Source organism: Apus apus, chromosome 14 (genome assembly GCF_020740795.1).
Source record: "Apus apus isolate bApuApu2 chromosome 14, bApuApu2.pri.cur, whole genome shotgun sequence".
Lineage (NCBI taxonomy): Eukaryota > Metazoa > Chordata > Aves > Apodiformes > Apodidae > Apus > Apus apus.
Window position 1 is genome coordinate 1,361,202 of NC_067295.1, and position 27,670 is coordinate 1,388,871.

A 27,670-nucleotide genomic window follows, 5' to 3' on the forward strand; every position below is an offset into this window, starting at 1 on the left:
CATTTGTAACACTTTAAAGATCCATTTTTGAGACTCTCATTCCCAGAGCAGTGTGTTTTCAAGAATCCAAACAAAGCCAAAACTGCCCACTCCGTCACGCCGCTGCCTGCTTCACAGCCAGCCCCACAGAGACCCCACGGCTTCCGAGGGCACCTCCCAGACACCCCACAGCTTTGGAGGACACCTCTCAATGGCGAGAGCCTCATGGGCTGGAGACATCAAATACCAACCCCAAAGCAACAAACCAGGTGGGACCTGGACCCTGCTCCAGGACCCAGCACCCAGACACGGCCAGGGCTGAGCCCCGCTGGCCCCACACCAAGCCTGCAGCTAGAGCTGCATCCTGTGTTCCTCCCTGCAAACAGACACTGGGTCGTGCTCACTTCCAAGTCAGTCCAAAGAGTTTTTGTAGCATCTCGTGGCTCTTCTCCTCTTGTGAGGCTGCAGGAGCTGTGCCTGTGGGGCAGGACTGGCCCCACTCTGCCTTCCCCTGCCGCTCCGCGCTGCATCTGCAAACGGCGAGGCCTGGGGCATCTGGGCTGCTGGGTTTGGGGTTTGTTTATAAATGCTGCCCTCTCCCCTCTGCAGAGCTGTCGGGGATGAAAAAGGGGCTTTTATTGCCAGGCCAGAAGTCACTGGTGGGAAGGGAGGTTCCTAAACTAATTGGAAACATATGGATCTCCATTTAAAAAAAAAAAAACAACAACCACAAAACAACTAAACTTTTTCAATAGCAAAGCCAACAAGAGCAATTCACAGCCACTGTCCATTTTCCCACCATGTGAGCAGATGGGGTGCCAGGTACACCTCATCCTTTGGGTCTCCCCCACAGTGGGGGCACAAGGCTGTAAGATGCTTGCACAGGGGCACAGAGCATCCCACGGGGCTCAGTCTGGGACACTCACAAAACCAAAACAAACACCCCAAATAATAAAAAAATATAATAGAAGCCTAAATGATGCAGGTAAGAAACAGGAGCTAAACAATTCCAGTCTTTTCTCATAGGAACGGGGACGGCAGGCAGCCAGAGCTGGGCTGAAGGGTGAGCAAGGAGCTTTGGTCACGTTTGTCGTATGAGAATCGCTGGTGAGTAACAACAACAACAATAATAATAATAATAATAAAATATAAAATAAAAAAAAGGACTTTAAAATACACCTTGTAAAAGCAACCAGTGAAGAGCAGAGCACAAAGCATCTCACGTGGACACTGAAGGACAGGGCGTAGGCACCTCAGAAACGTCCGAGCTGGGGCAGGGCAGGAGGGCAGCAGACAGGGACCACCAGCAAGGATCAGAAATTGCTGAAAATCTCTCGCTTCTTGTTCCAGTCCATCTGTGGAGCCCTCTTCTTCACCCGCTTGGCCCGCACCTTCTCCTTGGCCTCGGCAGCCGTGGGGCTCAGGCTCAGGCCGCTCTCCTCAAATGGGTCCCTCTTCTCCACATCTCCATCCTGCGTGGAGAAGGGAGACGAGGGGTCAGCCCAGGCCAGTGTCCCCCATGCCCCACTGGGCAGGGCCAGGCCATCCTGCAGCCTCTCACAGCCCAGCACAGGCGGTTCCTCCAGTGTGCACAAGCAAATGCACAGGAGTGGGGTTTGTTTTTTTTTTGAGCAGAAGGTCAAAGTCCCTCCCCCATGCTGTGCCTGTGGTTTCTCTGGCAGCAGCAGCGTCCCTGTGGCCACACAGTTAATGACTACACTGCGTTTTGTGGGTTTTGTTTGGGGTTTGGTGGGTTGTTTGGTTTTTGCTTTTTTCTTTCTTTCCCTGCCTGCAGAACATGCTGCTGCCACGGCTGGGAGTGGAAAAGCAGAAACAGAGAAGCGGCCGCCAGAGGGAAAATGAGCTGCTCTGTTTGTCTGCAGGGGAAATGAAAAATAAGCCCCTGGTTCAGGCAGAAAGCAGGGATGAGGGAGAGAGGTGGGAGAGCCTGGGAGCTGGAAAAGAGGGGCTGCAGCAAGGCCCCCTCATCTTCTGCCTGAGCACCCATTTGCTCCTGGAGCACCTGTGGGTAACTGAGGTGGGGACGGGGTGTGTGGGAGAGCAGCAGAGCTGGTCATGCCCAGCACGGCCAGTGCACGACACCAGTCAAGGCAGTATTTGCTCTGGGAACTGTATTGAAACCATCATCTTTCCATCTGCTTAATAAAAGTACTTTTATAATGACAAAATTAACTTTCCTTTCTAAGTCACTGCCACCATGGGAATGTGTCCCCAAGCCAGGCCTCCCAGGTGCCCCATCCCTGACACCCTTGTTCCTGCAGTAAGTTTGTGAACACAAACTGAACCCGAGGGTGTCTGGAAGGGGCACACCAGCTCTGAGCTGGGGACAGAGCCACAGGAAAAGCCCTGACACCCCCAGGGACTTGCCTTGCTGGGACAGCATCTCCAAAACAGCCCCAAGGTAACTCCACGGGAGGAACCGCTGTGCTGGAGCAGCAGGACACAGCCTGGTTTTCCAAAGGCAGCAGCCATTGGATCAGGACATGTATTATTCAATGCTCAGAGAGAAAGGCAGATGCCAGACTGCAGGCGTTTGGCCACAGCCCTGGGACACAGCTGGTGTTCGAGAGGTTTTGCAGGCTCTGGGTGTCCAGGAGGCTGCGTGAGCCCTCGGTGCTGCCGCGCTCCGGCTCCCGGCCCTCTCGGGGCAGGGCATGGGCACTGGGACCAGCACAGACCCCATGGAGCACCTGCATGGAACCATCCCACTATTTTTTTTGGCAGAGCCACACGCTAAAGAAATTCTTGAGCGCTTCAGAAATCTCCTACTTACTATTTTTAAGGAAAAAAACCTGAATCAGTAACACCAGGAGAATACCAGCCTACGCCTTGTGTTTACTTGTGGCTCCTGGTCCACCCTGCACAGCAGGGTCTGACTCTTCTCTGCAGCCTTCAGCCAAGCTCCACCAAACAGCCCCAGCCCTGCAGGTCACCAACCCCCCACCCCTCCCTCCTTCAGCAACTCCTTTAAATGCTGTGACAAATTCCTGTGCTCCAAGCTAAAAGCAACTCGGCTTTTTTAAATTTTTAGCCTTCCTTGCTCCTGTTAGCAGCATTTGAACTGCTCAGCCCAGCTCCTCCTGCCCTCCCAGCTTCCCCTCTTGCCCTGTAGCTCATCAGGACAATTACACTTCAGACCCAAAACTCTTGCAGACATCCTTTCACCAGTGCAGCCCAGCCTGTGAGACAAAGCTGAGCAGAGGCTGAAATGCATCCTGACAACTGTGTAGCTACAACAGGATGTCAAAGGGAGGAGGAATGGGTGGGGTTTTTACCTCTGATTCCTTCCCAGGACTTTGAAGGTCACTGTGAGATGAAGATGTGGATCCTCCATTCAGCTAGTGGGAATTGAAATGTTAGTCCAGTTTACTCAAAGGTAGAATTAGGAAAAAAATAAAAAGCTGGGCAGAAAAATGCTCCAGCCTGGTGGAACACAGACACCTCAGCCTGGTGGGGACAGAGACCGAGTAACACCAGGCTTGTCCAGGACCAGGAACAGAGCCTGGAGCAGAGGGTCCTGCCAAAGGGACCCTGCACACACACCTGTACACACAGTTGTGCACACACAGGAGCTCCCTGGGATTTCCCAGCAGAGCTGCTGCTCTCCCACCTCCCCCACTCCAGACAGCCACTCACCTCCTTCTCCTCATCACAGGGATTAAGTGGGGCTGGGACCAGCCTTGCTCAACCCCAAAATTACAGCTGCAGCAGGAAGCAATTAAAACCAGCCAGCAGCAGTTGAGCTGAACTAAACGAGCCAAGCTAATGAGCCTTGGGGACATTACGAGCATCCCTCTCTGCCCTGACAGGCTCATGGGTCACAGGCAGGAGGCAAGGAAAAGGCAGCATGGCATCTCTCCCCCATCCCTCCTGATCCCTCCCACACATTCCCCTGAACTGATCAAACCCAGGATGCTGCCCAGCCACCCTGGTTGTCAGGGCATCCTGGATCCAGCAGCTCCTCACCTGGGTCTGGGCAGATCCATTTGTCATGGGCTGCGGCACCAAACCTACAGACCACAAAGAAAATACACAGTAAAAACACTCAGCTGGGACTGCTGTTCCATGCAAAAGCTTGTCCATTCCCTCCCCTTGTGCCCTCCTGGAACCTAACTCCTTCCACACAACAGCATGTGGCCAGCTAGCCCCTCCCCAGGTTCCCTTGCTGCTCACTTCTAATGATTTACACTGATAATATTCCACGGGATGGCCAATTTAATGAGCTCAGCTGCTGGTCACCACAATGAAGTCATTGCTAAAGGCATTACCATGTCTTATCTGTTCCAGGCTAACAGATGTGTTAATTGTGACAGGATTAACAACTGAATTATGTCAAGCATCAATGCTCCTTGTGTGCATCTCTCCAGCAGAAGACAACAACGTGGATGCACGTTGCTCTGTAACCCCAAATCCAGTGGAGCAAGAGCAGCCCATGGGGCCAAATGCAGAAGTCCAGGGCAAGGGACTGCACAGCTCCAAACCCATTGTCTCCCTGCACCACACATGGACATGGCTGGGATTTGCTCCATTTGGGTGCTGCAGGGATTCCTACTGCAAAGCAAGGCACCTTTGCATATAAACAATAAATCCAAATCACTGTTTTGAGAGTGTGCTGGTGCAAAAGCCTCAGCTATGGTGTTGGGATCCGAGTGTTTTATCACACTGAATACTGGACTCATTGTTACAGTATAAGCTCCAAGCAACCAGCATCAGAACATGGTCAGCTCAGAGCAGGAACGATGCTCAAATCTCAGGCACTGTAAGAAGCTGAAAGATAATGTGATCTAAATAAGAAGCAAGCTTCAAGTCACAAGCAATACTGAGATGGAACTGGACCTAAAATAATGTCAAGATTTGACATGTCTGGAAATACTTTTCTATTTCCTTACTCCTGAAGGGTACAGAGCTCTTGATGATCCTAAAGGTCTTTTCCATGATTCTATGAGTCATAAAATACACCCATGGCTAAAAGGCTGCAGTGCTTCAGATCAGCTGGAAGCCTTTGGAATGGTCAGCTTGGGTCAGAGCAGTTTCACTAAAGAGCTCAGTTATCATTTCCTCTCATCCTGCAAACAACAGACTGAACCAGAGTACTTTGCCCCCAGCACAGGCTGTGACACCAGCCAGGCAGACCTGATCTGTCATCTCCAACAAACATGGGGAGGCAGCAGCAAGAGCTGCAGGATGGGCAGGGGCTGGGGAACCCCTGCACCCCACAGCCCTGCCTGTGGCCCCAGCCCGGGGAACAAGGGCTCCTTCATGGCTCTTCCATCACCCCAGCTCCTCCTGGAATGGGCACACAGCATCTGACACCGTTTTGGCCCCATGAGGTTTTCTGCATTGTTTGATCCTTTTCCTCAGACAAATCTCCCCACTGAGCACCCGAGGGACCCGGGGTGCGGAGCAGATCGGGAGCAGCTGGATTGGGAAACAGAGCTCCCCGTTCAGCTGGGGTGGGAAGGACCCACTCCCTGCCCCATGGGTGCTGCAGCAGGGCAGGTTGGGGAGCAGACCAAAAGCTTTCTCTGCCAGGTTTCAACAGCAAGACAAACATTCCCTTCCAAATCCATCCCTGTGATTGCCGGGGCATGAAACCTGTCCCAGCGCACCCGGCATCGCTCCTGTGCCGGGGCAAAGCAGGATTTATGGCACGTTCCCAAGGCCCCAGCCCAGCACCCCGGGCAGACTGCTCTGCTCCTGAACCCTGCGGTCCACCCTGGTCTCCCAGGGTGTGGGTGCTGCAGCTGAAAACAGAGGGGCTGGAGGAAAGGCCACCAGAGTCTTCCCCAGCCCCAACCAGAGCATCCCCCTGCCAGCTCATTGCTCAGCCCCAGCTCCCCCCAGATCCCACCAGGCTCTACCTCAGTAGCAGCAAGTTCCCAAGTTAATTATTCCCCATGTAAAAATAACAAATGGGTTTTTCTGACTAGATTAGGAAGCATTCTCACTGTATAAATAGCTGGGTGGTGCTCAGGAAACCACTGAGGGATGAGACAGAAGGGAAACATGAGTCTCCCTCACGTCTGGAATCCCACCCATGGCACAGTGAGTCACGGAGCAGCCCAGGGAAAGCGAGGTCTCACCTTTGCTGTGCTCCTCTGTGGGGGTCACCCCCAGCTTCTTGAAGTAATCATCTGTTTCAGGGTCCACCACCAGGAGCCGGGCTTCGCTCTCCCGGGACTTGATGTGGGACACCACCTCCGAGTGCCGCAGCCCTTCCACGTTTATCCCGTTCACCTGCAAAGCGACGGCATCAGAACCCCAGCCTGTGTCCCCCCACAGCAGAGGTGCTACTCCTGGCTCACAAACCCCCAGAGCAGCCTCCTCTTCCCCTAAGGGCTGGGATTTTCCTTGTTTAACTTCTGCTGGGATGACAGGAAGGCTACAGGCTTTTTCCTTTCCCTCGTGAGCCTCTGCCTGCATCCCAAACACAACCATTGGGAATCACAGCCCCCAGGCTCTGCCATCACCTCACCCTCCCTGGCCCTACCAAACAGCTCTCCCTGCCCAGCCTCCACCTTGAATGGGCCTCAGGCATCTCAGGCTGCCTATGGGGTGCAGCCAGAGGCAGTGGGCTGGGTGCCACCCGTGTGTCCTGCTCCCCAGCACCACCACATCATCGTTCACCTCTCCACAATGGAAAATTGTGGACTTCCCATGTGCTCGTGCCTGCTGCACAGATTCACTTCTCCCTTCCCTGCGTGTGAGCCAGGACCTACCAGGGAATGTGATCCTCTTCTCCTGATTGTTCCCTGCAGCAAGGGGACAATTGTGATTTCAAGGCATTGTTTGTAGTGGTGAATGAATCACCCTTTGTCCCTTCCAGGGGACAAGATCTTTGCACTGCCCAGCCCTCGCTGCTGGACTCACTTTTCTGCCATGAAGTCTTTACAATGCTCCATCCCAGCAAAGCTCAACCCACCCTTTGCTGCTTGTCCTGCTTTTGGCATCCAAAGTTGTCAGCTCATGGGACAACAGAGCCATGTGCTAAATAACTCACTTCTCCTGCATCAGACCCTGAGGCAAGACAGTATCAGGGAGCAAGGGGAACCCCATCCCAGCAGCCCCCTGGGAGCTGAGCATGGCATCCACCCAGCAGCATCCAAAGTGTTGCAGGAAATCGCAGGGAAGCAGGACAGATGAGGCTGGTCCTGGTCCAGCCATGGTCCTTCTGGCTGCAAATTTGTGCAGTTGAGTATCAGGGGAGACAACAAGCACCACCCGGAGGCAGCAGTTGCTTGACCCCACCATGAGGTGCCAAGCCAGGTGAGCTGTAGAGCCTGAGCTGGGCCAGCTGCAAACCGGCATTTGGGACGCCTGAACATCAACCTGGGGCAGAATCAGGTCCTGACAGCCAAGATATGCCTACAAGGGCTGGGATGGAAAAGGAAACTCCCCTCCCAGGCTTCACATCTCACCAACAACCTCAGCTGCTGGCTCATAACCCTGCTCCATCCCCAGCAGCATCCTCCTGCCACCCCGGGTCACCCTGATCCACGCCCAGTCCTCACCCTCGCTTGAGCTCAGCCAGGCGGCACATGGGCTGGCAGGGCTTGAAGGGGGGCATCAAATATTGATGGAAGCCCCGAAGAGCAGGGAAGGGAGAGGAATCATGTTTCTGAGCTGGCCAGCTCACCCCTCGCTGCTTTGTGTGCGCCGGGCGCTCGGCCAAGCACCCATAAATAAATCAGAGAGCCCCTCGCCGTGACACCGCGCTGCTGGGAGCTGCTGCCGCCCGCATCCCGCTCCCGGCATTAAACTTTCAGGTGCTGGGAAGAGGCAGCAGCTCCCACTGGCTGGGGAATAATTATTTGTGGGGGTAGGAAACAGGAGGGTGCTTTGGTTTTAGCATTTATAGCGGGGGACATCCGGGTGCTCCCGCAGCACAGGAGTGGAAGGGCTGCTCATGGCAAGATAATAAGTCCTAAAAATTATAGCTGTGCCTGGCTACACACAGACCAGGGGGATTAAACTAGACTAGGGCAGAATTAGAGTAGCCACCTAGACAGCCACCAGCAGCCCCCCGTGCTGTTACCTCCACCAGCCGGTCCTGGGGCCGCAGCCCCGCCCGGGAGGCCGGGGAGTCGGGATCCACCGAGCGGATGAACTGCCCTGGCCGCGACTTCTCGCTGTGCAGGTTGAAGCCGTAGCCATTGGGGCCTTTCTTCAGGTGGCAGAGACGTGGGCACAGCTCCTTCTGCCCGTTTAAATCCTGAGGAACAGAGAGGGGAGACAAGGCATTTAATTTACAGGCTTGGTTTTGCTCTAGAGCAGATGCGACCATAAATAAAGCTACCAAGGAAGCACCGTATCTGCTCCCTGTCCTCCCGTTCCCCTGCACAGGGACAGGTTAACAAATGAATTTCCTCTCATTGAGTCTATTTTAGAAAATCAATTGTTCAAAACCATTCCAGAAAAATTAAAACAAAACAAAAAATGCATTTCCTTCTCCAGAAGCAGCCCTGATAAAGTCCACCCATAGAGCAAGACCCCCCCACCCCCGGCAGCAGCCACAGCCCTGGGCAGGGAGGAACCTCGGCTCACTGAGACACTGGATTAACCTTAGTTATTTATTTAAGGCAGTTCCATGCCCTTGGTCCCAGTGGCATCACCCGTGGGTACAATCACCCAGGGAGGGGCTCCAGGGCGACAGACCCCAGGCCTGACATCTCCTGCAGCATGGAAAGGCTGAGTTTGCTCTAGGATGAATGGCCAGGACAGCAACAAAACCCAGGTTTTCTCCAGCCCTGCCAGACCCATTGCATTATCCCGGGTGCTGCTCTTCCCACCAGCCCCAGCACAGCCCCATGTCCCTGGCAAGAGCTACCTCAGAGATACAGCTGTTCCTTTCCACCCACACCCCCTGTGGCTGAGTTTTAATCTTTCATTAAAAGAAATCCAGTATTTAATCAAAAGGGCTGGAGCAGCTCTGCTCTGGAGACAGGCTGAGAAAGTTGGGGGTGTTCAGCCTGGAGAGAAGGCTGCAGGGAGACCTTAGAGCACCTTCCAGTGCCTGAAGGGGCTCCAGGAAAGCTGGGGAGGGGCTTGGGACAAGGGCAGGGAGGGATGGGACAAAGGGGAGCGGTTTCAAGCAGAAAGAGGGGAGATTTAGGTTAGATACAAGGGAAAAATTCTTTGCTGTGAGGGTGGTGAGACCCTGGCCCAGGTTGCCCAGAGAAGCTGTGGCTGCCCCATCCCTGGCAGTGTTGAAGGGCAGGTTGGATGGGGCTTGGAGCAGCCTGGGCTGGTGAGAGGTGTCCCTGCCCATGCAGGGGGTTGGAGCAAGTTAATCTCTAAGGTTAATTCCAACCCAAACCAGTCTGTGATTCTATGAAATGCCACTTCCCTCCTGCTAGCAGACCTTACTTTCACAGATCACATTTATGGTGAAATCCCTCATAGCCTTTCCTTCCAGATTAAAAACCCAGGTGGCAATTTCCCCCACGTTCCTCCCTGGGCCAAAAGGCACCAAACACGACACACCAAACATGAAACACCAAACCTGCACCCCCTCCTCTCCTGTATCATGCCCAGGGATGTTCTCCTTCCACAGACTGCTCCAGGGCCCTGACATGCCCTGCTGCCTTCCTGCTGGAACTGCCCATGCTGGCACCTCCTGGGGTAACACCACTGCCACTGGCAGGGGACAGAGGCAGCAGAGAATGAGACATAAACCCAACTAATCCCAACAAGAAACACCCAGTTTGTGCCACAGAGAACACGTGTTCCTGTGCCACAAGCTGTGACCATGGCTTGGACACTCCCCCAGCACCAAGTGCATGTCCCAGGCTTTAGGGGTGTGACCTGGGGATGGGTGCTGCTGTGCTGGCACAGGATGGACACCTTGGCCTCAGGGCCAGAGCACCAAATTCTTCAAAAAGCACTCACCAACGAGGGCCACCAGCAGCAGTGCCCATCACCAGCATCAGGGCTCGCTGGGACCAGCTGCAAACTCTACCTGAACATTTACAGAGATTGACCTGACAACACAGGTTTTTTTTTAAAAAGAAAAGAAAGAAAAGAAAGAAAAGAAAGAAAAGAAAGAAAAGAAAGAAAAGAAAGAAAAGAAAGAAAAGAAAGAAAAGAAAGAAAAGAAAGAAAAGAAAGAAAAGAAAGAAAAGAAAGAAAAGAAAGAAAAGAAAGAAAAGAAAGAAAGAAAGAAAGAAAGAAAGAAAGAAAGAAAGAAAGAAAGAAAGAAAGAAAGAAAGAAAGAAAGAAAGAAAGAAAGAAAGAAAAACCTCACTGACTGCTTGAGTTCACACACCACTTGTGGATGCTTCCAGGACAAGGTTTGGAGGAAAAGACACCCATGGGCACGTGCCTGGGGAGCTGCTCTTGGCATCGACACCTCAAGACACGGATGGATCCTAAAAGGGAAGAATCCCCAGTGCAACATCAACTGGTGGATGGAGCTCAGCTCTGGGACAGCCAGAGCTCCCCCCCTGCAGCCAGGCAGGGCTCCCAGGGATCATCCTTCCTCCTGCAGCCTGAGCAGGCCTGTGTGTTTCCCATGGCCCCAGCACGGCCAGTTCACCCCATCAGCCAACGCTTCCAGCTTGCCTTGGAGTTCTTCAAACTACTGAGGAAAACAGGAAATGATTCAACCTGCCAAAGAGGGTTGGACCCACACAGCCCTGAGGGATGCACCAGGCTCTGTGCAGGGAGGGAAAAGGAGAACATCTCACGAGCACAGGAGAATGCCTCTGCTATCACCTGTTTGTGTTTAGAAATGGGTTTTTTAGGCAGTTTTCCTCTTGCTCCATTTTTACAGGATCAGAAGCACAGGACTCAAAAAAAAAATCACCTGAACATGCCACACTGTGGCCACCGTCCCAGTGTGGAGGTTCCCTGGGCTCAGCAGGGGAAGAGCCAGCAGGGCCAGGCCCTCCACTTCAGGGCTCCCCTGGGAATGCCAGTGGGATCCCCCGGAATCACCAGTGACATCAAATCACCCAAAATAAATAAACCACACAGGGGAAAACAGCATCTTCAGGACCCCCTTGGATGCAAGGGTGGTGACCAGTGCCCTGTCCTGCTTGCTCGGCTTCTACCACAGCATCTTGAATTCAAAGGCCCTTGAATGAAATTAATCCAAGATCTTTGATTTTAAAAATTGAATAAATAAAATCCCAATTCAGCATCTGCTCTGAGCAGAAATCCTCAGGCAAAACTGCTTATCCTCCCACAGATGATCTGGGGCTTTCGCTGGGCTCTTAAATCTCCCGACAAACGCAATCCTCAGCCACTGGAAAAAACCAGGCCTGGGAGCAGGTCTCTGCAAAGCCCCTCTCTGGGACTGAGCAAACCCCAACACCCCCCTCAGCTCCCCCAGCACATGCTCAAACACTCTGCTTACACGCTGTGTTGACACGGAGCTGCTGCAGCTCCTGCCAGCTCTGCTATTTATTTTCTTTTTGACCGGTGCCAACGTTTCCCTGGTTGTGTTCTGGGAAGTTATTTCCTAAGCTCCCGGGGGGATTTTGCCTTTGTGAAACCCAAGCCCTGAGACCAGGCCTTCCCTGTGACACCAGCACGTTATCTGGGCTCCCCAGAAACCCACCAGCACTCACCCCTGCAGAAATGCTTTGGTGTTGCTCTGGAGGAGGCTTCACTGCCCTTTCACACACCAAGAACATAAAAGCCAGTCTGGGTAAGTTAGATCCACATGCATACTAGAAAGCAGCAAAAATTAACTGTATTTGTTGCCTATTTGCATGAAAAAAAAAAAAAAGGATGCAGAAAAAACCCTGTAAAATAAAGAATTTTTTTTCTAAGAATCCAGATACTACCAGTGGGCACTGACTTCATCAACTGGATGAAGAAGCAGTGGGATAGCATGTCATATTCCACCTCCAACATCAGTGTCTGTACCCAGCCACAGGTATGTGTGTGCAGATAAATGCTCCTTGGAGGATAAGTGGCATTGCCACACCAGCCCTGGAGCTGCTGCTTGAGGCAAATCATCGCCGGTTTAGAAAGAAAAAGGCTTCAAAAATGCTGTTCAGGCTGGTCCAATTAAAAGTGCACAAACAGGACATTAAACAACAATGAAATGCTTTCAATAATAACAAAAAACCCCTCTGGTTGGGTGTTGCCAGCTCTCACAATCTCATGGCAGCTCTTGCAGCCTTTGATTTTGTTTTTCCTTCTCTTAAGTTTCCAGTGGTGCTGCTGGGAGCCAGGGACCCTCAGGGACACCCCTTGGCTCTCCACGGTTCCCTAAGGACACCCCTTGTCTCACCCACAACCCTTGGGGATACTGGGATACCACAGCAGAGAGTTTGTGCCATCCCCAAGCAGATCCCTGCAGTGATCCTACCACTGCTGCCTTCCCCAAGGGCCCTGACTCCCCAGACTAACCTGTGCCTTCAAACCATCACCTGCAGCCTGACTTTGAGCAGAAACAGGGATGAAAAGGGCTTATTTCAAAGACCATGTCACACAGGCATCAGCATGTGCTTTGGAGCCAGAACAGGAATGCTGCAAACCTGCTGGGATAGACAGCCTGGGATAGCCCAGCCCAAAAGGCCACAAGTCTCCCCATACCTGGGATGCTCAAAAGTCAGGTCCCAGGAGCACCTCCAGCCCCTCTGCCCCACAGGGGGCTACAAACCCTCCAACAGTCACGCTCTAGGGAATTATTCCAGGAATAAAACACCAGGACAGCATGGACACCTGGGTTTTCCTGGGTCCTCCAAGAGAGGAGGATGAGGAGGAACAGGAGGAAGGAGCACACACACAAGGACAGACACAGAGCTACTCTAGGGGCCGGGTCAGTACCATGGGCAGCCCGCGGGGCAGAGCAGCTCCTGCAGACCGATGCAACGAAGCCACGATGCTGCTCCCCCTGAGCCCCCCCGAGGCTGCAGGGATTCTCTCAGCACAGCCGGGATGTCCCTTGGCGATGGGAATGGGAGCTCCAGCCCCACTCGCCACCCCTACCCTGGGGATTTTGCTCACACTGAGCTTGGAGCCATCTCAGCTCCGTCACTGCGCGTAATCCCTGGAGATCAGGGCTTGGCACCTAATCGGCTCAGTCCCGCCTGGGACCCTGGCCTGCAGCACTCTGCACCCACTGGTGCCTTCAGGGCTGCTCCCATTGCCCAGCCTGGTGGGATTTGCCCTTTCCTGGGTGCAGCCAAAGAGGATTTAATCCCTGCTGTGAGGAATTGCAGGGTCTGGATACGCTCCTGGCTCTGGATCACCCTGTGACACGTCAAACCTTTCCGCCTCTGCTCCTGGAGAAAACGCAGGCAGGAGCATTCCTGACTAATTTACATTGTTAACATTTTCTTTTAAGTCAGCTCCCCTGGCGTTTCCTTTCCTTCCACATGTGGTTTCGGTCAGAAAATGGCTCCTTTGCACTCCTGCTCCCTGCAAAGGAAACCTCCACCAGCAGGGCCTCACACCAGGCTCCCATTCTTCTCGACGGCCATCTCGGGACACCAGGATATCCCAGGGGGACAAGGGACACAGCTCAGGACCTCATTGTCCCATCCCTGCTGCCCCACTTCCAGCCAGGACCTCTCCATCCCCTGCACTTTGGCTTCTCCACTGCAGGCAGCGACCACCAAGGGATGCAGGGGGGCAGAGGGAGGCAGGGCCACCTTTGGGGGTTGCAGAGGGGAAAGGCAGCTCCAGCAGAACCAGATCCTGACCAACACCCAGACACCGGCAGGCAAAGCAGCCAGGGGCGATGGTGGGAGCTGGGAAGGAGCCAGTCGGGGGGAGAAACCCGCACAGGAAGGGACCCGGGGCCGCAGAACCGCCAGAACAAGGGGCCCATTTACACACACCCTGACCGGGCACCCGCCCTTGGCAGTAATGGTTCTACTGGGAGCCGAGCTGAGCCGCGGGCGAGCTTTAATTGCCACTATTATTACCACAATTTTGTTGGAAGCTCAAAGGCTGCTGCTGCCTCCGCTCAGATGTAGGGGTGCGCTGAAGCTTTAAACAGATGCTCCCCGCCCTGATCTGAGGAGGGGGGAGAGGGGGGAGGTCCTCACATCCCCAAAACCCGCTGCCTCTCAGGTGAGAAAGACGAGGAAAGGTGGGAAAAGCCGGCGCCCTCAGCGTGGCTGCCCTGCTCGCCGTGAGCAGCGGGAGGCTCCGGGCTGGTGCCGGGGCAGGAGCGGGACCGGGGCAGGAGCGGGACCTGCGGCCCCAGACGCCGCCCTGCCCGGGACCCGCCGCCTGCTGCAGCCCGGCGGGTTTGCATTCCCCTTCCCCCAGGAATGACTCAAGTTGTCCCATTAAAGCCGCACCAGAGAAGGGGCTATTGTAGCCCAGCACCCCCCCGGGGCAGCGGGACCTCGGCGACACTTGGCGGGGGGGGACACGGAGCTGGTGGCAAATGTCAAACGAGCCTCAACAACGCAGCCGGGGAGCGGGACGAGCCGGCAGCGCCGCGAGGGGGGAGGCAAAGCTCCCCCGGGTCTGGAACCAGCGGGAAAAGCAGAGCGAAGACGCTTCCCAGGGCTTCCCAACGCCCGGATGGTGCTGAGCTCCACGCCGGGATGCGGCGGCCCCCCGCGCGCTGCGGGAAAGGGCTCGGGGGCTTTTCCATCCCCCCTCCCGGCCGCACACGCTTCCCCAGCTCCATCCCCCGGCTCGCAGGCAGCCAGCGCCGACGCGGCTCAAACTCCAGATGTTGGCGAAATGCTATAAATAAAGGAGGGGGAAGGGGAGACGGGGCTGGTGGGACGCCAGGACCCACCGATTACACACAAGCAGATGGTCCCGTCCCCGCAGGGCTGGGCTGCCAGCACCCAGGGGGAGAAGGGTGGCGGGTCCAGCAGCCGGGGGTGCCCTGGCTGCTGAGACAAACCCCCCCCGCCCCCAGCATCTGCAGAAAGAGGGTAATTCAGAGGTTCTCCACCTGCAAAGGGGGGTGATTCGGAGGTTTTCCACCACCCAGGCCAGGAATAAATCCTCGGGAAGGACCAGCTCCAGTAAACAACCTGCTTCCATTTTTACACAGCCACAAGTCTAAACTACCACCCTCCCTGCTGGCTGAGGTGTTCAGCTCCCACACCAGTGGTCAAAAGAGAAAAACCTCGCTTTGTTCTTCACACACAAAGCCCACAGCCTGACCAACACTCGCTCCTGAAGCTGGTAGCTTCACAGCATCTCCTGGGCAGCCCAGGCTGTCTCCATGTCACAACCAGGAGAAAGCTTCAGCTGCTCCCCAGGGGCAGTGGCAGTGCCCAAGACAATCACTGCCCAGAGACAAAAGCACAGGCTCTACCACCGCTGATCTGCCAGGAAATACCTTTGGGCACAGTGTCTGTGATCACCCCAAACGAGCAGATTTATCTCAAATACCACCAAGAGCAGAGCTGAAGGTTCTTGATGGTACCAGCCCAAACCGTGCTGCGGTGTCACCATCCATGTCAAAACTTTGTGCCACCACTGACCCCAAGTGCCAGGCACCTCACCTGCCAGCCCCAAACACCAGGTCTGAGCTTTTGTACCTTATTTAAATTACTTTCATTATTCAAATTCCTCCAATCATGTGCATTGCTCCCACTGGATCCGAGTGACAGACGCATTTTAAAAAAACGTGTTTTGTTTGTTTTAAGACAAAAGACATTGAGATTTGTGTTTCCCCCACCAGCACCAGCAGTGCTGCCCCAGCATCCTCACAGCAGCCCAGGGGCTGCACCAGCACACACGCCCAGCGCCCTCTGGACACATCCTGGCACTTTCTCTGCCAAGGCACAGCACGCAGGGAGGGAGGATGGCAGCTGAGCCACTCCAATTAGCAGTGGAAAGCATCCAGCCACGGGTTCTCAGCAGGACCCGCAGCCAAACCACAGCTGATAGGGCAATCTGGATATTTTCCACGGGTGAGTCTCCAGCCCCCAGAGTGGATGGAGCTCCCCACCCAGCACAGCCATGGGAGCACCAGGTGGTGCTGGCTGTGCCAGCTGGGGTGACGTCAGGTCCCTGCTCTGCCCTTGGTCACAGCCCAACAGTGGACTGGGCAACAGGGGGAACTGGCCATGCAATGGAAACCCCGTGCCCACAGGACAGCTCCTTCCAGCCACAGAGAAGGGACCCACCGTCCTCAGGGACACTGAGCCTGAGCCCTGCAGCCATCTCAGACACAGCAGAGGGGACAGTGTAGCTTGTCACTGGTGACCCCAGCCCCAACAGCCCGTTCCAGGGCAACACAAAAGCAACTGGAAAAAACCTAATGAGGTCCTTCACTGTTCCCTGGCACTGCAGGATGAAGAAGAGGTCCAGACCCTCCCTGAGCCATCCGCCAAAGTGTCCCCCCAAGCCCATGCACCCCAATGCAGTCCCTGCTCGGCACTATGGGATGCAAATCCCAGGGGAGAGCAGGGCAGCCATGCCAGCACCCTGCCAGACCTGGGCCATGGCCACAGACACCACAAAAGGTTCTTATCCTGAGAAACTCCTGGGCAGGAGAAAACAAGAGGAGGAAGGATGTGAAGGGTGGGGAGGACGCTTGATCTCCAGCCCATGGTGAGAGTGCTGCCAGGCTGGGACAGCACAGCTCCTGCCCCCGGGCACTCCTCATCCCGCCGGGCCATGGGGAAAGCCTTGCACTCGCTGCCTCCATCACTGCTTCACCTTTCAGGACTTTGTTGCCAAAGAAACACGAGCCCGGGCTCAGCTGCTGCTGCCCTAAGGCGAGGGGGTAAGCCTGGATTTGCCCCGCTCTGAAATCCCCGGCACTGTGCTGCGGCATTATGGAAATCCCTGAGCACAAAGGAGCTTCTCAGGAGAGGGGCTGTGACAGGGGCCACGTCCCGGTGAGGAGCACGTGTCCTCAGCAGGGACAACCCCGGGCAAAGGTCCCCAACAACCCCATCCCCCAGGAAAGGCGGCTGCTCCAGCTCCATGGGGTCCATCTGATCCCCCCAGCAGCGATGCCTCCAGCAGAGCTTTCCCAGCCATTCCTCGGCAACTCCACAGCTGGGGAATTTCTCAGCCACAAGCAGCAGCTTTCCACCGCCACCCCCCACACACACCCCGCCTCTGCTGGCGCTGGAGCAGCCTCAGCCAGCAACGGCATCCACGCTCCCCCCAGGCGGGGCTGGAGCCAGGAACAGCAGCTCCGGCTTGGCTGGGAGCAGGGAGCAGCTGGCTCAGCCCAGGGAGAGCCGGGGAGGGAGGATGGAGGAGACCAGAACCGCCACGTGCATGTGCTTTCTGTAAGAGAGACAACTTTTCCAGCAGAATCTGCCAAAGGAATGAACAGCCGGGATACCAGCGAGCTCCCCTGCTCCAGGACAACACAGGGCAGCAGCACAGACCCTGGCAGGCTGGATTTGTCCGAGAGGAGAAACATGCAATCTCCATTCTAGATGCAAAGGGATCTCACCAGATCCAGAGGGATCCGTTTTCCGGCGCGTAGGAGGGAAAGGAGGCAAGGACCATTGGTTGCTCTGTGCAAGGCTCAAACCACAGCTGAAGCTGCAGGAACAGGGGGAAAAGTCCTTCCCACACTGGCCATGGACTCCCTGGGGCACAATGAGAGATTGCTGCAGATGGTGGGAAGGCAGTGGGAGATGCTGGGAAAGGGCATCCCTGAGCCTGTGCTGCACCCCTCAGGCAGAGACATGCCCTGTGGCACCCCAAAACAGAGGCAAAACTGCCACCCACGGCAGCAAATCCCCACAGCCTCAGCACCATGCTGAGAACAGGCTCCCAAAGGGAGCCTCCTGTCCAGAGCAGGACCCAAAGCACCTCCCACAGGCTCTGGCCAAGCCACACAGGATCAATCCACTGACCCTCCCCCCTGTGCTGACCTGCCCTTTGCACTCTCAGCTGCTCAGTGAGGCCAGGCCTCGGGCAACCACCAAACCAGTGTTCCTTAACACTGGCACCCTTTGCTGCCTTTACCAGCCCTGGGGCATGGGCAGGAATCCCAGTGTACCAGCTTGGCACCAGTGATGCTCAGGGAAACCCCCCTCGGGATGGTGGGGGCTCAGTGACATGGCAGGGAGCTCCAGTCCCTCCCCAGGAAACACTAGACACCCCATGACACCCAGGGAAGGAAAGGCATCTTCCCAAGGGCTGAGGGTACTCAGGCTCTTCACTCCTGGCTTTCACCCTGAACAGCCACACTGCCACCTGTGTGGGACCTGGGGGACATGGTACCAAACCCCACATCCCACAGCTGCCTCCTGCAATCCACAGCCCAGCCCCAACCCCAGAGCTAAGAGCTGCCCCAAGAGCTGGATTTTTGGGGATAGGATGCAGTCCTGCAGAAAGCCAGTATTAGCCAAGGTGTCCAACACGAGACAGGGAAGCCCCTGCTCTGCACCATGGGCCAGCAAGGACATGGCTCCTGGTCCTCTCCCAAGTCCCCACAGCCTCCCCAGCCCCCAAGAGCTCAGGGGTGTTATATTTAGACTTAGAGCCCAATAAAGCACAAGCAGGGTGGGAGAGAGACCACACAAGCTATCATCCTGGTCCTCTGGGGCTGATCTTCTCCCCCCTCTCCACCATCAAACCCACCCCACACCCAGGCTGAGGGGTTGGGTGGGATGGGTGTAGGGCAGGATGAGTGGGATGCAGCCCCACAGGTGCTCCAGCTCCCCAGAGCACACTGCACACTCCCTGCACATCTCCCAGCTGGCCCCAGCATGGGGACACATCTGCATCCCCCAGTCCGGCCCCTGCCCGGGGAAGGGGAGAACAGGCCCAGCTCTGTGAGTGCCGGGGAGCATCGGGACCAGGGAAGTTCAACAGTTTACTACCAATATTTGTCTTGGCCGGGCTCACTGGAGGAAACGGGGCAGGGGGAGGGCCCCAAACATCCTCTGCATTCCAAACACTGCAAGCAAAGGCAGCCCTGTGGCACCCGGGCGTGGGGTTAACCAACTGTGAGGCCTTTTGTCTTGAAAAACCCCGCAATAAAATATCCAGGGGTGCAATTTTCTGAGAAGCAGGAGTGAGGGGCCTCTCTCCTCACCCTCAGCATGACATGGCAACACCCCCTCCTCCCAAAACCACACAACTCCAGGCTTTTGCACAAAATCTGCCCACGGCGCTGATCCAGACGCAGCACCCAAAGACTCTGGCTCTGCCTGGGACTCTCCCTAACCTCCCCCCACAACCTGACCCTCCTTTCACAGCCATCATCACAAAATGCCAGCACCAGCTCCATCCCACGTCACCGCTGGAAAACACAGGGGCAAAGTGTGACCTGATGCAATCCGGGCACATCGGGGCTCACTCAGCCTGTCCTGCTGTGGTGCACAGCTCAAAGATGACACTTTGAACCCAGCTCCTTAAAAACAAGACGACCATGGGAGGTGCTGCTTGCCTGCCAAAGGCTGGGGGGAACCCAGCACCCAGCGGCTGCTCCTGGGGCGAGGGGCTGGCGTTTATCTCCACCCCAGGCAGCTGGACAGCACCTCCATGCTGGGGCAGATAAGGAGGCTTGGAGACATCTCTGCCAAAGCCCCACGGCTGCCCCAGGACAAAGCGGGTTTCCCAGAGAGCAGGAGGATCTCCCACGATAACCCTGGGAGCAGCGCCAGGCTCCGGCTGCTCCTGCCGATAAAGCGGTGCCGGCACACGCCGGTGCCAGCCACGGGGCTCCCAGCACCCCGAGGCCACCAGGAAGGGCTGGAGAGGAGCAGAAAGCCACAGGGCAAGTGGCTGCCCCAGGAACAGCCCCAGCAAGGGACTGTAAAGCCAAAAGGTGAATGTGGGAGCACAGCAAAGCTCAGCAGCTGCTGCGAGGAGCAGCAAGAGGCAATCCTGCCATCCCACGGGCCCTGAACAGCTCTGCAGCACAACAGGGGGTCTCCATGTACCCCATCCCCTGGACCACCTCAGTCCCCCATGTCCAGGGGAGCCCCAAGCTCATTGACAGCTGCTGGACAAGAGTAGAGAAACTCTTCCAGGCAAAGCAGACTATTCACCCTGCTAAGAGCTAATTAGGGCTTGTCTTAATTAAATCCTACTCACCGTGAACAACCCTAGGGCCTGAATTAACTGATTTACCTAGGATGGCCTTTGGCTGCTCACAGGGGATTGCCAGCCTGGTGCAAGCAAGCCAGACCTGCACTGTCCATGGCAAGGCAGGAGCTTGGGAAAAGCCACTGGAAACCCATCCCACAGCGGAGCATCCCAGCCCAGGGGACACTGCTCCAGCTGGTGACACGGCCCTGGTCCCAAGGGCTGCAGGAAGAGCTGCTGCAGCACAGCCAGGGATAGAAGACCAGCCTGCCAAGGCAGGAGCAGAGGGATTAGCCCTCCTGCTGCCTTTTGTGCTGCTCTTTAACGTGTTTCTTTAACGGGATTAGTCCCCATAAGAGGGTTTAACCACAGAACACCACAGGGTGGGCAGGCTCCTGCCCCACTGAATCAGGTTTGCAGCAGGTAGATTTTTCCTGACACCAGCCCTCTGCTGCTCCTGCTCCTTTCTCCAGCATCCCTGGCCTCGGGACAGCACTCAGAACAGCTCAGTGCCAGGGATGGCAAGTGAAAGACCCATCACTGGCCAGCCAGTCAGAGCCCAAGATGTCCACAAGTCAGCCCCACACACCACTGGCCACCAATACCTGCCGGGAACCACCTTTACTTTCCCCTTACTCATAAAACTGCTTTGCCATTTGGCTTTCACAGACCCACCACTAACAGACATCTACCACCAGTTTGTTGTACCTGGTGAGAAACTCACAAAGTTTTTGTGGGAAAAGAGACATTTAGCCAACAAAACCCAGCTCCAAGTCTGCTTACGGTTTAAATGTACCCAGCAGTAGAACTGCGACACTCAGGAGTCCAGGGAAAAGCTTTAATGAAATTAAAGTACAATATGGACCTTTCCAGAAATAATAATGGTCGACAATTCGGGTTTTACTTCCTCATTTAGAGACCTGTGGACCTGCAGAAACGCCTTGGTGATCACAGGTTTAATTTTCTCTCATACCTCAACCTGGAGTCTCTCAAGACCACTGCCTGAAAAATCTCCACACCAGGAGAGCCAAGAGCCAAGCACAATCACAGAATCATCCTGATTGGAAAAGACCTTTAAGATCATTGAGTCCAACCATCAACCTAACTCTGCTGAGTCCACTGCTAAACCATATTCCTAAGCACCACATCTATAAACGGGCTTGATTCAGAGCTTAACTTATACACCAAGTTCTCCAGCAGTGCTGGGTAAATCACTGCTCCTCACAGCCTCAGTCTCCTCAGCTGAGGGGCAGGGATGAAGGGCAGAGAGGCAATGCCATGGCCATCACATCCCTGCTGGGGCTGCAGGCAGCAAAGGGATCCTGCCTTGGAGATTAAAAGTTTCTCTTTAAAACCTTGTTGGAAGCTGGTGTGCCTGGCTGGCAGCTGGACACCCTGACTCCCTCCAGCCTGGGAATGCAGCCTGTAAGTCAGCATACACGTGGCACCTTTGCTGCATGTTTCCACTCCCCAGGAGCAATGCTGTGATTCCAACACCCCCTGCCTGGGGTGGGAGCAGAGTGGGGGGAGGTGGGATTCACCCTGACCCGCAGCATTGCTAGGTCCCTGGTCAAACTCCAGGAGATGCTTTATCCAGCCATGCTGCATGGTGGCACCAGGGACAGTACTGGAAAAAGAGCTGGAAACGTGTGGCATGTCCTCTCCTTCACAGCTCTTTTTGGGTCTTAGGGAATAAATAGATAATCCAAAAAAACCCACCCTAACCCCATAGTGTTTTAAGGTTTCCTCCACCACAACAGGACCACGAGCCTGACCAGCCTGGAGAAACTCCAAGGGATAGAGCAGAGTCACAGCAGAGGCTCTGCACAGATGCCAGGGCACATGCAGAAGGCCCCGATTCTGCCAGATTTTTAATTTCTTCAAAACCACTTAATACTTTTGCTATTGAACAGAACCATTAAAGAGCTGGTGAGGAGCCAGCCTGTGAGCTGCTGCTGGAGCACATCCCTGCGAGCAGAGGGGCCGGGCCCAGGCAAGCTGCATCTGGAATAGTTCCTATTTAATATCAGCTTTCCAATCACTTTGAGGGAAAGCTTTTGATTCTTCAAGGATGCAGAAGGGAACATCACTGGCTGGACCACATGCAGCATCTCCCGGCATCAGCATCACCACTGCTCTGCAGCCAGGCCAGGGGCCGGGATGCAAACACCCACCAACCCTCCCTAGGGGTCCCTAGGGGTGACCCTGCTGTCCCCTCGCAGGACCAGGTGTCCCTCGGGAGCACGTGGCCCCAGGAACAAAGGCTTCTGGCAGGGAGCAGCTCCTCCCGATGCTAATCTGCCTCCTCCTCCCTCTCCCTTCCACTCGCTTTGTCTTTCACTAAAAATATCGCGGCGGAGGAAGTTTCTGCCGCGGGGTGGATACTCTAATCCGCGGGAGGGGCTTCCTGTGCTGCCCCGGCACAGAAATAACCCCCAGCCAAGCTCCTCCGTGGGGCATGCACCGAGACCAGGCAGGCAAGCCGCGGCTCAGCCTCCTCCTCTGTCCCCACAGCTCCCAGGTGTTCTGACTGACAAGACACAGCCACAGTCCACATTTAAGGAAGCATTTTGCATCCAAACCCCCTTCCCCACAGCACCGGGAGTATGCAAGTGTGTGGGACCACAGGTCTAGGAGCCAGAGCTGACCCTGTCACGCTCCAGCACAGCAAGCAACTGTTTTCTTCACCTTACAACACCGTGGGGAAGTGTCCCATCTCGTACCTGGACTGCATCCAGCAGGACGAGGCTGAGATCCCTGCCAGCACCTCCTCGGAGTGCCACAGCAACACCCAGCCCCGCGGGCACAGCCCGAGCCCGGCTCCAGCCAAGCCCCCGGTGCGGGCAGCGCTGCGGTGCCAGCCCCGCCGCTGCCAGAGACCGCCCAACGGAACCCGGGAGTTTACCGATCGCACATCAGAGAGGGGAGGGGGGGACGAGGCTGGGGCTGCCCCGGTCCCCATTGCAGGGAGCTGTGACACTACGGATGGTCCCCGAGGTGCTCCGGAGCCCACCCGAGCCACCGGCCCCGGCTCTGCCCGTGACACCCGATGCCGGCGCTCCCGGTGCCATCAATAATGCAGCGGGGTCAGCGCCGCACGGGCCGCCCGCTCCCCCCGGCTGCGGCTAATGCCCGAACCCCCAGAGTGAGCCCAGCCCTGCTGCCCCTCCTGCAGCGAGCAGACCCCTCTCGCCTCCCCCGGCTCCCCAGCGCCCGCTGCAATGCCTCCCCTTGCAGGGGGCCGGGGGGCTCCAACCCCACGGCCCTGCTTCCCATCCCCTTCCCCAGCAGGGCTGTGGGAAGCTGCGCTCCCACCCGTGCCCTCAGGCGGGCACAGCAGAGCTGCAGCCCGAGCTGCTGCCCGCCGGGGGTGACAAGAGGCTTTGCCAGGTGTTTTTAGGCAGAGACCCGCCCCGCAGCCCCGCAGCCCCGCCCGGCGGGGCACGGACACCCATTCGTCCTTCCAGACCCGCAGCAAGCGCTGCCAGGCCGGGAGCATCCGCAATAGCTACCGTGGAAAAGGCAGGGAATGCCACCAGGTTGTACCCAGATGAGCTTTGCTGTCCTCCCTGGTCACCCTCTCCCCACAGGCCCGAGCCTGCCACGGGGGCCCGGGGAGCAGAGGAAGCTGCAGCAAAGTGCTCTAATATAAACCATGCACTTAGCTCTTCGCGTTCTGTTTTGTTTTTTTTTTGTTGTTGTTGTTTTAATTGCATAATTACTGCAGACATTTCTGCTCATGTGAGGTTTTATTACATCTTTGTGGTTATTCTACAAGCCCTAAGTTCTGGGCCTCAACCGAGTTGGCCAAGTTCTCCAAAAACATCTGTCCCGAGTTACTGCCCTCCCAGCGCTCCAGCAGAAAGCTGGTGGCTGAAGATGTTGCAATGAAGTCTTATTTGCAACAGGAAAAAAGTCCTAATTCCTGACCCAAACAGAAGGGTAAATATTTACTGCCTGGATGTCGGTACTGGCCACACACCTGTGGGTTCCCCACAGGCACCCTAGAGCACAGCAGATCCGTCCCCAGCACGTCCTGGTGGCACGCACAGGCCCAGCACTCGCTCACTGTCACAGGCAGGCACAGCCAGTCCCCTCATGCCAGCATGCAAAGATGACACCAGCCCTCTCTGACCAGCAGTCAGTTAACAGCCAGCTGCTAATTCATAGAAACCCAGACTGGTTTGGGCTAGAAGGGACCTTAAAGATCACCCAGTCCCAACCTGCTGCCATGGGCAGGGACACCTCCCACCAGCCCAGGCTGCTCCAAGCCCCATCCAACCTGCCCTTCAACACTGCCAGGGATGGGGCAGCCACAGCTTCCCTGGGCAGCCTGGGCCAGGGTCTCACCACCCTCACAAGAAAGAGTTTTTTCCTAAAAATTCTAATTTCCCTACATTAGAATTCCCAGACCCAACAGGCTGCTCAAATCCAGCAGCTACAAGACACGGGTTTGTTCTCCAGAAGATAAATGCCAGTTGTGAAGGTCCCTTTGCACACCCAACCCCCAGTCATGCCTTGGTGTGACTGGAGCAGCAATGAAGGGGAACTGCATCACCCTAAACACCTCCAAGTGGCTTCACTGTTGTTCTTGTTTCTCCTACAAACACACCTGGAGAAAGCAGCAAGGCAGCAAGTCCCAAGGACATTGCTAAGGCGGCTGATGAAACCTGCATGGCCAAACAGGAGTCCCAGCAACAGCACATCCCTCCCACTGTGCAGCAGGTGTGAGGACAGCCACACTGCCAGCCCTGGGCCACAGTCCCCTCCAGGATGCCTGGCAGCATCCAGGTGAGTACCCAGCAGCTCCACTCAGCACCAGCCCAGCAGCTCACTTGTCTTTTACACATCGTTAGCCCAGGCACTTATTAACAGCCACCACCAGCTCAACCCACTGTCCCAAAGGCACCTTTGCCATAAAAGCACCTCACAACCAAGCACCCAGCACCCAAAATAGCCCCTGTCACATTGAGACCCCCCCCCAGCCCTGCCCACTGCCTCACAAACCCCCTGGGACTCAACGCTGGGCAGGGCAGAGCCAGAGCCCCAGAGAAAAGCAGAAAGCAGCCCAGCAGCCACAAGAACATGGTGGATTTAGATGAGATATTAGGAACAAACTTTTTACAAGGAGGGTGGTGAGAGCCTGGCCCAGGCTGCCCAGGGAAGCTGTGGCTGCCCCATCCCTGGCAGTGTTGAAGGGCAAGTTGGATGGGGCTTGGAGCAGCCTGGGCTGGTGGGAGGTGTCCCTGCCCATAGCAGCAGGTTTAGACTAGGTGATCTTTACGGCCCCTTCTATCCCAAACCAGTCTGGGATTCTCTGTTTGGGACAGAGGAGCGCACAGCATGAGGGCACAGGTCCCACTGCATCCCCTCCCAGGGGAAGGCAGCAAGCAGGCAAACCCCCCAGGACAGGACAAGGCAGACCCTGCTCCCCATGCCACCACAGGACACAAGTTCCCGAGGTGCAGGGATGGCAGTGCCAGGACAGCAGAGCAGCTGGCAGCCAGCCCTACCCACCTGCTCTGGGGACAGGCAGCCCTATTTTAAATACCTGCTGAATTATTCATGGCATTGCCGTGGTTCTGGGAGCACGAGGTCCTGGACACCAGGTCTCTGCCAAGGGTGCATGGTGACCTCCCCACCCACAGCAGGTCTCGGGGCGGGGGGGGGGGGGGGGGGGGTCACTCCTCTTGCAAAATAAGATTGGGGCAGGATGGGGGAGGCTGGCAGGGCTGAGCCCACCCTGCCAGCTGAATTGCCAACCCCCTGCCCACCACTACAGCCAGATTCTCCTCCTCCTTGGTTCATTTTCTTGTTGCTTCAGGCTGCACTGAAGAACCCAGCCTGCAATGAAGGAAAACTGCAGCCTCTGCATAAGCAAATGCTACTCAGAAAAATGCTGCTCCCTGGGAGCTGCCTGGAGCATCAGCACTGGTTCCCACAGGGGCAGGTTGGGGCCAGGGTTTGCAGGGGGACAGAAGCTGCCTTTTCTTCTCCTGCACTAAATGCCTCCAGGGAAGCTACTGAAAAGGCTCAAGTTCTGCCAGTCCAAGCCCCACTTCTCCCAGTGCCACCCAGCTGAGAGCATTGTCCAAACCCAGCTGAGGACAAGTCTTGAAAAGGAGCCCAGCTGCCACGGTGCTGCTACAGGGACATAGATCTACAAGCACTGCAGGAACTGGGGTCCACCATCACTGCCCTGGCTCCTTGGACCTAGGAGGAGAGCCCTAGCACCCACACCAAGAGCCTGGAGTAGGTGTCACCAGCTGGAAGCAAGGCTCAGGAGCAGGATGCAAGTCCTGCTGCTCCAGCCACCCCAAAATCCTACCAGGGTCACTCACAGCCCTGGCACTGAGAAGTGACCTTGGCCAGGAAAGCCTGCAGCACCCAGCTCTTCAGAGAGCTGCCACCCATGGGGACAGCAGCAAACCAGCCCCTGGCCTGAGCCTCTGCCAGCACCAGGTGTGCTCAGCACTCTCTTCCCTTTGCCCAGCCCCAGCTCCACCAAACCCCAGCTCGGTGAGCACCAAATATCCTGACCACGCTGTCCCAGGTGAAGCCCCCCAGCCCCTCGAGGAGAAGTAGAGGGGCTCCTCCCCACTCAGAGCCCAGCCCAGCTCTCCCTGTCCCACCCTCTCTTTGGAGGAGCTGAAACCCAAAGGCCGGAAAGGACCGTCCTGTTCCCCTCGCCTGACTTCCCGTCAGCTCACGCTGTTGGATCGCAACCAGCAAACACAACAGAGGCAGGAGAGGAAATCCCCAGCTTGGAAAGCTGTCCCCAGCCGTGCCCAGCCACCCCCCAGGGATCAGATCCTCTCCCACTGACTGTCCTGGGGGTGACCAGCCCCCCACTGTACCAATGCCCAGAGGGAACCCACCCATCACTATCACACCAATTTTCAAACAGCTTCAAATGGTGCAATAAGGTAAAGAAAAAGATACTGCCTCTAATACTGCCCCTGCCAGCCCCCAAGGGGGGCTCCTGCTCCACCAGATGCCAAACAGCTCTGGAGGGAAGGATGGAGGTGAGACCCTCTCCTTATTGCTGGAGATGCAGGTGCCTCCTGTCCCGTACCAGTATTGCCTCTTATCTGCACAGGGGAATTTCTCCAGCTTTTACTCCATGGGGGCTTCTGAGGACATGAAGCTTTCCAGACATTCCCACCTCTGTCCCCCCGGCAGCCCCACAGCCCCCTCTGGGCCAGCACCAGCCACCAGCCCACCTCTGAGGGGACAGACACCAAACACACAGCCCCTGCAAGCACAGGGGTGGGGACATGGAAGGGGACAGATGGCTGCAGAGAGGTGACAGAGCCACCAGCTCAGCCAGGTGACACCAACACTGCTCCTGCCACGTTCACACCCCAAGGGCAGCAGCACGGGACTGACCTGCTATCTGCCCAGCACCAGGCTGCGCCGTCCCCACCAGCCCAGCCCCAGCAGCCACGGAAACTGGATGTTTTCCACCCCAAATTCTTTCCTTTTTGGACAGTTTACCAATACAAGGCACTTACAGCAGAACCACACTCCAGACCCAGGCCAATTGAAAAAAAAAAGATAGCTAATTTCCTTCTTATTTAAGCAAAAAGCTGAGAACACATTCATCCCAGACGTTCCCTCCCTCCTGCAAATAACGGAGGAGAGAGAAGCTCATTCACCAGCTCCAGCATCATTGCCTGCCTGGTCCCTGCAGCTTGTTCCCATAGGAGAGCAAGACCTAGGCTGG

General features: G+C 56.0%; 1 protein-coding gene across 2 annotated transcripts in view; it reads right to left on the reverse strand.

Annotated features, from left to right (window-relative positions):
- Positions 1-713: 713 nt before the first annotated feature.
- The window catches only part of NHERF2 (NHERF family PDZ scaffold protein 2), a 32,083-nt gene continuing 5,126 nt past the window's right edge, over positions 714-27,670 (reverse strand). For both annotated transcript variants that reach the window (XM_051631733.1, XM_051631734.1), the window contains exons 3-7: positions 8,036-8,212; positions 6,084-6,237; positions 3,967-4,010; positions 3,276-3,338; positions 714-1,451 (exon numbers count right to left, since the gene is read on the reverse strand). In XM_051631733.1, coding sequence (XP_051487693.1) covers positions 1,293-1,451; positions 3,276-3,338; positions 3,967-4,010; positions 6,084-6,237; positions 8,036-8,212 — 597 coding nt within the window. In that variant the 3' untranslated portion in view covers positions 714-1,292. The remainder of the gene's footprint in view (positions 1,452-3,275; positions 3,339-3,966; positions 4,011-6,083; positions 6,238-8,035; positions 8,213-27,670) is intronic.